Source organism: Kryptolebias marmoratus, linkage group LG4, assembly GCF_001649575.2.
Source record: "Kryptolebias marmoratus isolate JLee-2015 linkage group LG4, ASM164957v2, whole genome shotgun sequence".
Taxonomy (NCBI): domain Eukaryota; kingdom Metazoa; phylum Chordata; class Actinopteri; order Cyprinodontiformes; family Rivulidae; genus Kryptolebias; species Kryptolebias marmoratus.
The window spans coordinates 11,508,162-11,523,048 of NC_051433.1; the positions used below are offsets into that span (position 1 = coordinate 11,508,162).

Below are 14,887 nucleotides of genomic sequence, written 5' to 3' on the forward strand. Positions count from 1 at the left end.
AAAAAGGAGTCTTATCAGTCTGAAAGAGGCAACATGTGTGACAGAGGGAAATTTTGGTCACAGTGAACCTCCATCCAACCTCACATAAAATGCAGGAGGAGACCAGCAATTACACAGAGTCATGGAGACTTAAACCTTCTTATCTTCAGCTGTAGTACCTTGTCATAAATCAATGCTTAGCCATCCGCTCTGCACTGATAAGGCACCCAAACGCAGATTGCGCCACACTAAAAATGGAGAGATACCTTTTCCTCTAGGACCATCTTCTCACACCTCCCCGTGTCTTATCAGTTTTCAACTGAACAGCAGACATGTTTGAATGTTTATTTTTTTCTTTCTGCTTTGGGTTTGCTTGCGTGACAGCTTGCCATATTTTCATTCCTGTAGGTTTCCCAGCAGTCTGGTTACGATCACCTGCAACTTTGTCACAAAAGAGCAGAGATTCATTTGATTCCCAAGCAATTAGGTCTCGCCAGAAGAAAATACAAAACTTTTTTGACCAACTTTACCAACTTCACAACAATATTTTCTTTCTGAAAATGCTATGGATATATTAGAGTTTATCAGGAAGCAAAACTAATCTATTTGAACTTGTTTGATTACAACAGTACTTCTGATGACACAACAACAAACTAGCATTCAGCCAAACAAGAAAGCACATTGTGTGTTGAAGCTGAGATAAATGAAGTTGCTCCTGTTTGTGTGGGGTAAATAGCTCATAATGCATTGCAGTGATTTGTGACTAATTAATTTAGCACAGATGGCTCTGTAGGATGGGATAATCCAGCCACAGCAGAGAAAAGGTAAATTTCACACTGTGCACAAATCCTGTTTGTCAATGACGTAGACTAATGAATTCCAACCATCTTAAGCATCACTTTAGGTTGGAGATCTTCCCAGTGCCAAACCAAATTTTGTGTATCCTCTGTTTGATTCTCAGACCAAGTTAAAACTAGACCATAAAAATCCAGTTTCTTCCTCTATATTTGTGCCATCCTTCTGTGAAAGGCTGCCTGTGGTCGTCCATCAATGTCCAGAGGAGAGTTGCTTCATCCAACATGAGATCCAACAGAACATGAAAGCTTACGATCATAGCCAGACTGATGACTGTTTCACCATTTATGCCAAGACGACGAAAGGAGAGAGACACAAATGATGAGGGATGGACAGAGGGCGAACACAGAGAGAAAAAGGACAGACAGAGGTGCCCTTAGCATTATTGCTGTGCCAAAGTTGTGCACCACTCCCCCCTCCGCTTCCCTGGGGACCCGAATGGAGTAAATGAATGATGGAGTCGACCCACACAAACTCCCCTTTCCTATTCAGTCCAAGCGGTCCATTCACAGGGATGAGAGAGGCGTCGACACCAACAAAAACAACAACAATAACAACAGCAACAGAGGAGGCCCTTAGTCCTATTTCTCATTTATATATGCAGGAACACAGGGACAAACATATGGCACAAACACCATGGACAACACTGAGGGACACCTAGAGAAGGTTCCTGAGAACATGGCTGACTAACAAAGCTTAGAGGCAGAGAGGCGTGACAGGGGCAGGCACGAGAAAAATCTTGGCATCGCGTCAATGTAACCTCCACAAAGGTTAGGACCGAGAGGCCATCTCGTCTCAGGAACCCCACCAGTGTACCAACCCAGAAACAAGGTCTGGAAACCTCATGTTCTACCACATGCTGCCCTTCTTTCCTGCTGTTTTTCTTCTGTTGTTTTTCCAGGACGAGGAGTTCAGGAGGTTCTCTGCCACACCGGCTTGATCTCAATCAGAGTTTCCTGAATTCAAAGTTAGGTATAACTTGCCTAAAGCCAATGGAACTTAATGGAACTTAAGGAATATAAACTGATTTGAGTAAAACCAATTTGACAAGGAAGACTCTGGTAATTACCAAGCATTTGCATCTTAAACTACAAAAAGTAGGTTTCATAATGTCATTAGCATCTGACGAAGGCTCAGTTTTCATTGGTTATGCTTTGTGCAATAAGAATGTATGCAGTGCGTATATGAAAGTGGGGGAGGTAGCCAAAATGATAAACGGCAGTTCTGATGGGAGGCATGCAGAGAAGGAGGATCTCTGTGGCATTTTAAAACCAACAGTGAGACAACACCACTGTAGACTCCCACAAGATCAAGATCAGGGTCATCCATGGATTTATTTCAATCGCAATCAGAAGGTCAGCTTTTTTCTTGACACATGCACATAGAAATACCTGATACACCAAGTTCTCAATGCTAAAAACTCATGAAATTGCACAGTTTTTTTTTACCAAACCCAACCTTCTTTCAGGAGAGAACGCATGTTAATAAAACACTGCAAATCTGGCAGAGCCCTGGATTATGATCACTGAAGCATCCAGTAAAGACAGTTTGTACTTCAGCTTCAAAACATCTTGTGTTGCTGGAGAAGAAACGGGCTGTTCAAAACGCATTTAAGGCATTTGGGCATAAAGCCTCCCATGCCAAATTACTCAACATTCCTGTAAAGATAATGAAGTCAGCAGTTTGCAATGACTAATGACAAACTTTGCAGCGTAGGGTTACTGCCAGAGCACTGGCACAGCGCTGACCTGTGGAGGCTGTCCGAGCAGTCACCAGCTGAAGTAAACCATCTCCTCCAACCTTCACACACAGCTAATGGGAAGCAGACACACAATTTGTCCTGAGTATGTCTTTGTGCACCCATGCTCCTCTCCTCCTTTTCATTCTCAAATTCTTTCATTTTTCTACGCTCCGGCTGAGATAGCAAACCTGACACTGATGCCCTGTAGTCCATTAGCGCTCCCGGAGCACTGTCTGATTCTGCTCTATTGCTCCCCTCGCATTTTCCTCCTCTCAGCTCATCTTGCCTGACAGACTTTATTTCTCCACCAGCCGCTGACTGACTCTGTCTTCATATTTCTCTCTTTTACCAAGTATTTATTCTCCTTAATGAACTGAAACAAGTTCAAAAGCTTTTATTAGTTTTTAATTTTAGTATTTTTTTTCTCCCTGTGTTCAGCCTTAAACAAAAAAGAATATCTGAACTGATTTCAAGTGAAACAAGTGCTGAAGAAAGGTTTTAAGTTTCAGGTTTCTCCCTAATTCAAACAGTCTCTAAAAATGAAGCCAAAATAAGATGGCCAAGTTATGATTTTCATGCATATTAAAAAAATGAGATTGAAAAAAAGGAAATTTGGAGCATTAACATATATGTCTGCCAACTTAGATACATACAAGTACTTTTAAAGTAAATTTGAACATCTTTAAACCGAGCCTGAATTAATGTAATGAGGACCATAAAACTAAATCTGTGGCATTTAAATTCAACAACTATGTTGTTCTCTGTGTTTCACAAGGTCAAGTCCTTAGAGGAAATGGAAACTAGACAATAATCCAAATAATGATAGTTAAGAGTTTTATTTAGCTGCAGTAAGTACTTTGTTAAATGCAAGAAAATCTTAAAAACCTGACACTTAATTGTACAGTATATCTGATTATTATCGATGTTTTGGTAAATTGCTAAACAAAAAGTATCAGTGCTCAAATATTTTCAGACCTAACTGTTTAACCACACCTGACAGAATGCATCCTGAGAAATGTTTAAAATGCTGACCCTAATGGTGAGGTCAATGGCACTGCAGTAACGAGAGCTGAACACTGACAGACGAATGAAAATGAATGATAGCTGTCAAAAGTAAACATGTGGAGAAGTGCCCTTGACCTGCTGTCACCTTAATTTCAGTCGAGAGTGCAAAGCCCCAAACACTCCCACACTTCATCCACATCTGGAGATAATGTCCAGCCGCTTGGAGCCCATGCACAGAAATCAAACCCTCACATGTTCCCTCACTGGTCCAGCTTCACTTTGCTTTGAAGATCAAACCACAGGCCTCATGAAAGTCTATTGTTTCAGCAAATCTCTTTTTTGCACCGAGCCTAAAAAGTGGGTGCTTCTCTGCTTCAGCATTTCCTGCAACAAACAAGACGGCAGACATCTGGGGAAATAAGCACGAAGCGGTGATTGCATCCCACCTCCTCCTCTGTTGAGAGAATCATTTGAACCTGATTCAGTTTGTGAGGAGTGACAGGTACGGGCTGCTATGGCAACCGAACCAAAGCAGTGCCGGAGTCAGCAGCTCTTTGCAGAAGAAGCTCTGCAAGTATGTGAGCATCCACACACACACACACCCACACCCACACCCACCCACACACTTACACACACACACATAAACAAACAATACAGACATAACCACATGGACTTGAAATAAATAATAAAAACTCTCCATTATTCTTCACCGTCAGTTTAAATTTTCAGCAAACCACCTCCGGTAAAATCCATTACAATCAGGAACTCTAACCACAAAATCTTTAGCAACCCAATCCTCCTGCCACTGTGGTTTTTGCCTAATGAGCTTCTCTTCTTAATGATTTAATCCAAACTTAAAGAAATGTGTCTTCTAAAACATTACTCAGAGAGATGCAAAAGAAAACAATCCCAAACCCTGCACCAAGCACTTTTCTGAAACGTGCTTCTTAAGCACGAGGGAAGAAGACATGGGTGTGATGTGCCGCTGTAGCTCACATCTATTTTTATCCTGTCTGCCACATTTCAATCTAAAAAAGTGGCTACAGCAGGGACCAGGAGACACCAACATACATGGATGTACGAACACACTCACACACCAGTCAAGCTCACCAACACATCTGTCATGGTGTTCCTGTCTGAGCCGCTGCTGCAAAGTGTTTCAGCAACCAAATCACCAAGAATACATGTGCAGAACTAACAGTGAGTCAAAGTTAAGGGGATTTGTGTACACTTCTAAGAATTCATCAGTTTTAAAATGACTTTAGGTTTGAATTGTAGGTCAGGAAGACAAATGTCCTTTGCTTAAAGGTCCTTTGCTTATTAGAGCAGCACAGTATATCATTTCAGCATAAGCACCGACGTGTGCATGCAGAGCCCAAACATATAAACTAAGACATGCAAACTCTGTATACTGACTTGAAATACAGTGAGAAATGCAGCAGGTTGAAAAAAAATCTAAAAGAAAATCAAAATAAAAACAAAAATAAAGTGGTTGAGCCAATTTTCCTTCTATGATCTTGATTCTCGTTTTCCTTAACAAGTGAAAGCGTCTCATGTAGTCTGTGTTTGTGGTTGGGACACTAAAAGGGCAAGAAGAGCCCAAATTTTTCTCAATTTATTTAGTTTTTTTTGTACTTTAGATTTATTTTTACTTCATGTTTGGTCAGATTAGGATTTAAGATACTCTTTTGGCGATTAGAAAAGTTTGGTAATGGATTTATGAGGGAGATACACTTTAGCACATCGCTTCAAATGTACTTGTAATATAACTAATGATAAAATGATCAAAGCTAAACATACCAAGAATAAAAAAAACACAGAGTGAATATTGTGCATTTTTATCACCACAGGTAGGAGTTTTTTGCATTAATGAGTGGTTGGGCTCTGCAGGTCAGTTTATAGAAACAATAATGAAACTGGGAAGAAAAAAATGTTTTTCAAAGTGTCTTTCATCAGGAGCAACAATATGCATGTGTGATATCACTAAAAAGGTGGGAAGCCAGGAATTTCTGAAACAGCTGTGATAAAAACGTGTTACCCAACTTGAACACATTATTTCCATTCAAGACACCGAAACAAAGCCCGCTGCTCCTTTTTCCTTTCATTTGAGCTGGTTTTTCCTCAGCCCTCAGGTTTAAACTCTTTACACATTCCCTGCTCTTTCAGGTTTCCTCTCTAATAGCGTGTGGGGACTTTGAAGACCCGTGTTTCCTGCTCTTGCCTTTTGCATGTACTAAAACAGCGTCCCTGCTGTGGGCGGCATACTGGGTGCTCTCCTCCTTCAGCTCACGCTGCCAGCCTCTTATCAAGAGGCAGATAGAGAGGGTAAGCATAGCATAAAGGCAGAGGAGGAGGATGATGACGAGGCAGAGAGGGGAAGCATAAAGAAGCAGACAGGAGGGGCACTATATTTAGCAGTAGAGCTGTCACCTTCTGTTTTGCTCTCCTGAATAATCTCAGTTTGACACAAGGTTTCCTACAGAGCAGAGGTTGCTGGGATACACCTCCTCTTCACCAGCAGCATCTCTGGGGGCAATGTGCCTAAGTATTGTAATAACTGCTGGCGGCTTGCTCACTGCAGCCATCACACATTATTGTACTTGTTACAACATCCTTTAAAAAGCAGACCGTTTGGGACTATCAGGAGGTACATACTGCTTGACCAAAACAGTTCACTGCATCAAAGTAGCTTGAACAAATATGAAGTAAAATTACTAAAAGAAATAAAAGCTAAGCACCCCCCACCTTTCCTCAGAATTAGATTTAATGCAGATCAGTGACAATAAAAATACTATCAATTTTATATCATTGGTGTCTATTTGATTTGGACGTAGTTCTACAGCAGAGGGAGGCAGAAGATGGCAGGTGGATGTTTTAAATTAGCAGGTAAAGTGCTGCTAAGTACCAGTCATAGACATCAGTTTTCAGAAGTCATGAAAGAAGGTGGGCCAGATCTCCTCAGCCACATCCATGACTTGCTCGTCAAAATATGAGAGAAGGAAAAAAATCTCTGCACAGCTTCGGGATGCTTTAATTATTTCCATTCTCAAGAAGGGAGACAAGGCTGTTTGCGGAAACTATGGTGGCATCTCCCTCCTGCCTACCACCAGGAAAGTTCATTTGTCATAGATTGTTCATTTGCTCCCCTTCCAAAAGTTTCATTTATATTAAATATTTTGCTTTGTTCTATTAAAATGTATTTTTTGAAGGGAGGTTATCCAAACTTAAGGCTTAGAAAATGCCCCTAAAATATTTCAAATATATTTTTTTCAGAGCACAATTTTCCGCATCCTTCTATTTTGAGTGTGCAGACCATCTATTTACGCTTTAAATTATTTTTAAAGTGAAAAATAAGTGAAGTTTCATCTCCCAGTAGAGCTGAAAATCATTATATGTCCCCAAATAAAATCTGATTGGATTTCCTGCTTTTCTGCGTCTGCATGAGTTTAATATGTTCCCCTCCTCTGATAGTGTGTGTGTAACATGATAATAACCAGAGTGATGATACAGCTCAGTAATCCCACCAGGTTTACATGCAGCTGAACAGCAGGAAGGTTTCTGCATAATGAACAGGACATACAGTCATGTTGGGACTGTACTGAGTTTCAGCAACAATTAGAGACAGCAGTTACTGAACTGAACTGCTGCAGAAGGAGAAGAGGTGCTTGAGCTCGTTTTTTGTTAGCTAAATATCTCATGAACCACTTGGCGGATTTTAATAAAACTCTACAAGGAATCATTTGATGCACATCTACAACGGATTAACTTTTGGAGTCAATGGAATTTAAGATGGTCGCTGCAGCTAAGTGACCTGAGCAAACACAAAAAGGGCTCTAAGTGCTTCCATTTGACAGATATTAATCTAAAATTTGGTGTGGAAGTAACTGAGAGTCAACCTCAACTTATACTCTGAGAGCAAACTGATCGTGCAAAATCTCTTTATACAACTTTACCTACAACTGTTGAAGTCAACTAAGTCTGTCAGCAAAATATCTAATGAACCACTGGATGGATATCAAAAAAAGTTTCAGAAATTAATCACTCGATGCACATCTACAACTGATTAACTTTTGGAGTCAAACTAATTTAAAGTGGACACCACAGCCAACTATTAGGAAACTCATAAATGGTTATAACTCAGCCAGTATTTACAGGTAGTGAGCTAAGATGTAGTGTGTTAGTAGCTGTGAATCATTCACGACACACACTCTAAGTGCTACACATTGTGCAACAGTTTTGCTTAAAACTTTTCATTAACCACTGGAGTCAACCTTGTATCTGTTAGCAAAATATCTAATGAATCACAAGATGAAACTGTCAGGAAGCAGTCGCTGGATATATATGTGCCAAAGATTAACTTTCAAAGTCAACGTAATTCAAGATGTCACCACAGCTAACAGATGATCTGACACAAAATTGGCTCTAACTTATTAGGTGTGGTAGTAGCTGAGAGTCATCCCTAACACATACTCTGAGCTTTAACACATCGTACAAGAGATCCTGCACAATATTATGTTCAAGGTTTGACCAAAACAGCTATAATGCTGCCCCTTCTCATCATAAGATGTAGATAGTTTAAAAGTTCAAACCAACTAAAACTCTGGCACCAAAGGTGGCGGGCAATATGCATTCCTATATGGAATGTTAGGCCTTTAATTATTTGTTTGCATCAAGCTTAAGCTCTTATCTGTGCCTCCAATGACAAAATAATATAAGCTGGTGAAGGTGCTAGCTTTGGCATCTCTGTCAGCTCTCTACAGATATAGCTTTTGGCATGACAGGGATGATTTATGCTTTCTTTCACCAGAGATGTCCAAAAGATGCCAACAGTACGGGACCACCTACAAAGAGGAATGTCACACTGACTTAACATGTGGAAGTTAATCGTCGCTTACAAATCTGCCTATGGAACATAATCTGTGGAAGCTGCCTATTGTTGGAGAGATTGTTCAACTTCACCAGCAGCTCCTAATTATTTTAAGAACTATTTTAATGTCAAAGACTGCCAGGAAAGATAGTGAAGTCCCTATTCATGCGTGACAACTCTCAACTCACTAAAGGCCCAAAAGGACTGTCTGAGACTACAAAGGCTGGAGTAACCCCTAAACTGTCTCTGAAAATTGGCCCAATTACAGGACTGCCTGGCTTTGTCTTCTCTCTCCGGGCTTTTCTTCCCAGAGCTAACCTTGTGTCCAGGTGTTCTCCTTTGGACTACAGAGGCTGAAGAAAAAACAGAGTTAAACACTTTCAAATGTGCCTGAGGATTACCCCAACAAGCTATTACTTGTTAATACGGTGTCGTTCTCTCACAGTTTGCAGGCAGTTAACCTCGAGAGCGACTGGCTTCTGTTTGAAGGGTCACAACCTCGCAGGGCCCCGGCTCACTAAAATAGCGAATGATTATAGACCTTGTTTTAAAGTAAATATAGGAGTTCTCAGCAGCTGATACAAACCAGTCTCGTTTGGTCTATAAGGACACAACTCATGTGCATGTCAGCACACTTCTTAAGATTCCAGATCTTACATAAAAAAACTCACAAGGTTTGAATTGTTCCATTGATAAAAAAAAAACAGAAAGTTGGATGTTGAGAAGACAATAAATTTGACTTTTCTCAGAGATTTATTGCTGTCTGCTTCTTTTCTTTTTTTTTTTGAGGTATGTCTCTGCATCTTGTTTTCAGTTCTTTTGAAGTCTGGGATCTTGAGCTGCTTTGAAAGGACATTCCTTTGGTCATCTTCTGTTTGCTCACTCTGTCCTTATCACAGTTAATAACTCAGCCTGCACTAACATACTCAGTAGCTGCTTAAGGCAAAACGGTCTGTTTAGGTTCAAAGTGGAGGTTTACAATGTAAACCTTCTTTTACATTGTCTTTCACCAAAAGCTTACTTACTGGATTTTTGTACGTTGAAGGAGACATAATAAAAAATGTGACTGTTTTATAATATTTGGAGTTTTAAAGTCACTAATAACTAAAATATCAACCTTATATTTTTAACCCTACCTCTAGATTAAATGTTTAACTCAGAAACAAGTTCAGCAAAAATACTTTTCTGCATTAGAATAAATTCCCAGCTTATCTTCAACTTTAAATCGTGCTGCATTCACTGTTCTTCTGAAATGGGAAGTGAAGTGAAGTGAAATTTATTTATATAGCACTTTTCAGCAACAAGGCGATTCAAAGTGCTGGAATATAAGTGAATATATATATATATATATATATATATATATATAAATTCACTTATAGTATTTGCTTTGTGAAAAATTTGCAAAAACTGCTACAAATAGAAATTATTACTAATGTCTTGAACACAACTAAAAGGCAATACATGCAGAGAGGGATTTTAAGTAAGTATTGTTACAATATCTTCACAATAACATGTTTTACATCTGTCTGACAGTAAATATATTTATGTTCTATTTACAAAAGAGTGGGTAGCTTGTCTGCTGCTTTATCTTATTAAAATATCAGAATGGCAAAAGGCAAAAATGTAGGTTTTCTCGTCCAAAAGCCTTGGATTTCAGCCAAACATAGCAAAATCTTCTCCACCAGCTACAAAAAATAATCAGCAGAGAAGTGATACTGTTTGACATTTATAGAAACAACATGTGGGCTGGATCATAAATTCAACACATGGCAGCATTTGTAGATTGCCTCCTTGTTTTATTTTATCATCTGAACTGAAACGCTTACCGAAAATTAGATTATCATAAGGCAATTATCACAAGTGATGGCAGCTGCATACTATGAAAGCTAAAGCCAAGTGCTTTGTTAAGTACACCAGAGCATAAAAAATTAAGAAGGCATTCCTGGTAGAGTGCAAAAATCAATACAATTAGGGAATGCACAGATTAGACGCATTTCATGAACCTCCAGCTATCAGGAGCTGCTCTGGCATGCATAAAGTATCCCCAAGAACTAATTAAAAACAAACAAACAATCAAAAAACTAAATTAAAGGAGCAGAAAACAGATTAACTCTTTCCATTAAGTAAATAGAAGACCACTAATGTGTTAAACCTTGGCATGATTAGAAACAAGGACGGAAAAGATTGGATTCAAGAGACAAAGCAAGACGAAGAACAAAACAGACACATTGGGGCCCTGAGAAAACAACAATAATTTCATGTCAAAAATCTGTTTCCAACAGACGCCTTGAAATATTTGAAGGGCACTCAGTGAGCATCCACTATGCCAGAAAAAACCAACATGATTTTAAAGGCTGGATCTCTGCTTTTGTTTCACCTCTTTGTTCACTTTTGGAAAATATAAGATGGCAGCTTTGCATCAAAGTGCTTACTGAGAAAGTTGATTCCTAATCTGGGATTGTCATATTCCAAAAAAATCATCAGTTCACTATGAGCATTTTAATTATCTCCAAACACCAAAAAGCAAAAATGGTATGATATTGTTTTTGCCTGTGCATCTTTGTGTGTCTGTCTGTTAGCAAAATATGTCACGAACCACTTGGTAGATTGAAATGAAACTTTCAAAAAGTGAACACATCTACAGCTGATCATGGTTTGGAGTCAAACCAGCTCCAGATGGCTGCCACAGCTAATTCATATTAGCCAACACAAAAATAGCCATAGCATAGTCAACCTTATAAATACTGAGCTAATATTCTATGTGGTAGTAGCTGAAAGTAATAAACAACACATGCTGAGAGCGTGACATCTTGTAACTTCATATGAGATTACACGTTTAAAACTGGTGGCGGGCGATGTGCATTTCTTCCAGCAATGCTAAGTCTTTATTTTCAGTGGTTTAAACTGCAGCTCCTGAATGTTCAGCCTTGAGCAAACTTCTGCCGAACAGCAGAGTTCTCATAAAAACGGCATGAATCTGAACTCAGGTCCTTAATAAAGTCTCCTTCAGAGACGTGTTTGATCAGACCTCCAGAAGAGTCATGCACGCTGTCGACACCAGAGTGACAAAGCAGCAGAAACTACAGCGCTGGGGCCTATTTTAACAGTACAGTTCTACACACGGGGTCTCATGTGGCACCGGCCAACATTCATAACATGCTGGATGTGGACCCAGAGTGTGTGTGTGTGCACAGCCAAGTGTTAAATTTGACTTGATTTCAGAAGGGAGCCGAGGTCACACAAAGGCCTGTTTGGGGCACTAACAGCAGCCGTGTGATTTGATGAAGACAGATTCTCTAGTCGGGACAATCACTGGCACATCTCTTCATTCTTCCCGTCGGCCCCCCCACACACAATCAAACCCCAGTTAAGCTCTCGGTGGACACAAAGCCAAGCTTGCCAGGACATGAATTCAGCTGTTGCTGGAGTTGACTCACTCCTGAGCAAAACTGAACGGCGGGTGCCGCAACAAATCAAACCAAATCTGGAGAGAAACATGTCATTTTTTTTTTTTTTTTTTTCAGTGTCTTACCTTTGAAGGACAGGAAGATTCTGGGAGCGGACAGGGGCTCGTTGGATGGAGGCAGCCCCCCAGACGATAAGGCCAGCAGGGAAAGCAGCCAGGACAGTTTGTCCCACAACATTGTCCCTCTGTTTGTTAACAAAAGAGAAGAGGAATCCAGTAGCTGAGAGACAAAAAACCATCAGACAATTCACAAAGAAACTACAAACAGCAGAGCTAAAAGATCTAAAAAAAAGGCAGTCTTAATTATGGTTCATGGTGAAATTTTTAGGTGTTTAAGTAAAGGCAGTGGGGGCAGACTTCCAGCTGTCCATAGGTTGGAAATCTGAATCATAATGTATGTTTCTCAAAAAATCTGTTATATTCAATCTGTTGATAATTCTTTAACAAGCAGGGAAATGATGCAATGTGGAAATACAGTCTGTTGGTTCATACTTTTGCTTTCACCACAGTGTCTGGATTTCCTGCTGAATTTCTCATTCTGTTGCGTCCACAATTGTTCTCCCCTGTGTTCATTCAGTGTCTCCTTCCAGCTGCCAAAACACACCACAACTGCCCTCTCTCCTCTCTACCTCCGCACTTTTCACATTTCGGATGTTTGCGAAAGCTTCAAAGACTTTCTAAAAATAAAAAAAAAATCATTGCTTTTACTCCACAGCAAAAGCTGAATTTCACCCAGAGTTGCTCCATAAGCCATGGCGCGCACTGGCAGCGCTCACGGATTAATCACAAAGCGCATCAGCGCGCTCTTATCCGCCACAAAGGCGAGCTGAGATAATATCCTCATAAAAGGATCTGAATCAGGCTGTCCGAGTCCTCCGGGGTGCGGATGATCTGGCACAAGGGCGCACAGCTACACGCGCTCTCAGGAGTTTGGTAACAATAAACCAGTGTTAGCGGGGAGGGGGGCATAATCATCCATGTATGCCACCGATCTACTTGTGGATCAGTGTTTGAGGTCAAATTGTCAGCTAGGGTTTAAGATCAAGTTCCACACTGAGCCCCAGAAGGCAGAAGTCCAAAGCAGACTGCGTTCACCGAAACACAGCCTGACTTATGAGGACACGGAGCACGTGTCATTCAGACACCAGATCCAGGATTTTACAGGCAGAATGATTAGCTGGGGGACTCTTTATGTGTTTAGCTTGAAAGTGAGCTACGACATCACAAACAGAATGAACTTTCACAGGCTGAAAAAAGACACCAAAATGCCCACTAAGATCACACAGACGCGCGCAGCTCGTGCGTCCTGCGCGATTTCAAAATAGTGTCTCAGCTTATGATTCATTAAAAGCGACCTCCCACGCGCCAGGGAGCCACACCAAAAATACACAAAGGCTTCAATGTGGCAACGACTAAATTATTTCATCAACTTTATGAAATTTAGTTCATATTTTGCGCACAGAACGCAGATTTTTATATTTCATGCTGTCACTCTGCTCCATCAGACGTGTCTCTTCAGGAGCGCATCAGTCAGAAACAGAAAGGACTGACTTGTCCTTCATCCATCACGAGACACTGCATTGTCACCTACCTTCTAGTTGCGTCCGGGGAGGATCGAGCTACAGCAGGTCAACATTTAAAAACCATCCACCCAGGTTGTTGGAGTCGCTCCGTCCGCAGGCGTAGGCTCTCCGCCGCAAATCCTGCGCGATTATCCCACAGCCAAACAAAAGCTTGATTGAAATTACCTTCGAACGCAGCTCCTTAAAACTTCAAGGGGCGACTTGACGGCAGCAACAGCTTCCTTATTTTAAAAAAAAACATCGGGGGGGAGGTCGTAAAAACAAAAGAGTCGCTCCTGGAGACGGAGGTTCGGCCGTGCGCAGCGGCGATCCGGTGTGGAGTGAGAGGGAGCAGGATTGTTGCAGGTGGATAGGCTGAGGTCTCCCGGCTCTGGACACACCCATGTGGGAGGGAACCTACCTTAGTACCCGGGCTCTCCCTCCCACCCTCCACAAAATCTGATAAAAAAAAGACTTTTTCCTCTATCTCTTTTTTCATGTCCTGATGTCTCCTCCAGCACCAGGAAAAGCTGTCAAATCAAATTTGCACCGCCTATATTTTTTTTCCCTTATAAAAATGGAACCTGTCAAATTAAAACAAACCTCCTCTTAAAGGAATGCTTATCGCCCGCAGCCTTGCATGCCTCTTAGCCCTTGGCCCATGTGTTGGGAATGATTCTCTGCTACTACTACATCAAATTTGAGCTCAATGACTGTAAAAGTGATGGAGTTTTAGCTGTTTTTGTGTTTGCTGAGATTCATTAGCTGCGGCGGCCATCTTCAATTGGGTTGACTCCAAAAGTTTGTCAGTTATAGATTTATATTCACAGATGATTTTCTGAGAGTTTCAGGAAAATTCGACCAATAGTTCATGGATATTTTGCTAACAGACAGACAAGGTTGACTATAATAGTTAATGTAAAAGTTTTGAAGATCTTCTCCAATCTATTAGTGCTCAGAGTATGTATTAGAGATTACTCCCAGCTACTACCACATTTAATTTTAGCTCAGTATTTATAAAATTGACTTGGTCATCACCATTTTTGTGTTTGCAAAGATTGGTTAGCTGTGGCAGCCATCTTGAATTGAGTTGACTCCAAAATGAAATAATTTCTAGATGTATACTCAATGATTACTTTCTGGATGTTTCATTAAAATCTGTTCAGTTGTTAATGAGATATTTTGCTAACAGACAGAAAAACAAACACAGGGATGAGCACACAGGTAGAGACAGAAAATTACATCGTCGCCCACCTTTCTGGCATCAGATATTAATTAAGACATATAGTGGCATTTTGAAACAGCTTGTCTTGTCTGTATTCACAGACTCTGCATTTCTCATTGACAGCAATTATCAAACCACATTTTCCACATGTTGAGAAGCGTTTCAAGCTATCTTCAGGAAAGAGCGG

General features: G+C 40.6%; 1 protein-coding gene across 3 annotated transcripts in view; it reads right to left on the reverse strand.

The window, feature by feature from the left end:
- The window catches only part of sema3fa (sema domain, immunoglobulin domain (Ig), short basic domain, secreted, (semaphorin) 3Fa), a 46,118-nt gene extending 32,239 nt beyond the window's left edge, over positions 1-13,879 (reverse strand). Inside the window, exons 1-2 of one of the 3 annotated variants that reach the window (XM_017408402.3) lie at positions 13,662-13,879; positions 11,980-12,098 (exon numbers count right to left, since the gene is read on the reverse strand). In XM_017408402.3, the coding sequence (XP_017263891.1) occupies positions 11,980-12,091 (112 nt within the window). In that variant the 5' untranslated portion in view covers positions 12,092-12,098; positions 13,662-13,879. Of the gene's footprint in view, positions 1-11,979; positions 12,099-13,504 lie in introns of all 3 variants that reach the window. The other 2 variants (XM_025004219.2, XM_017408401.3) reach the window with 2 other exon arrangements.
- Positions 13,880-14,887: the final 1,008 nt, after the last annotated feature.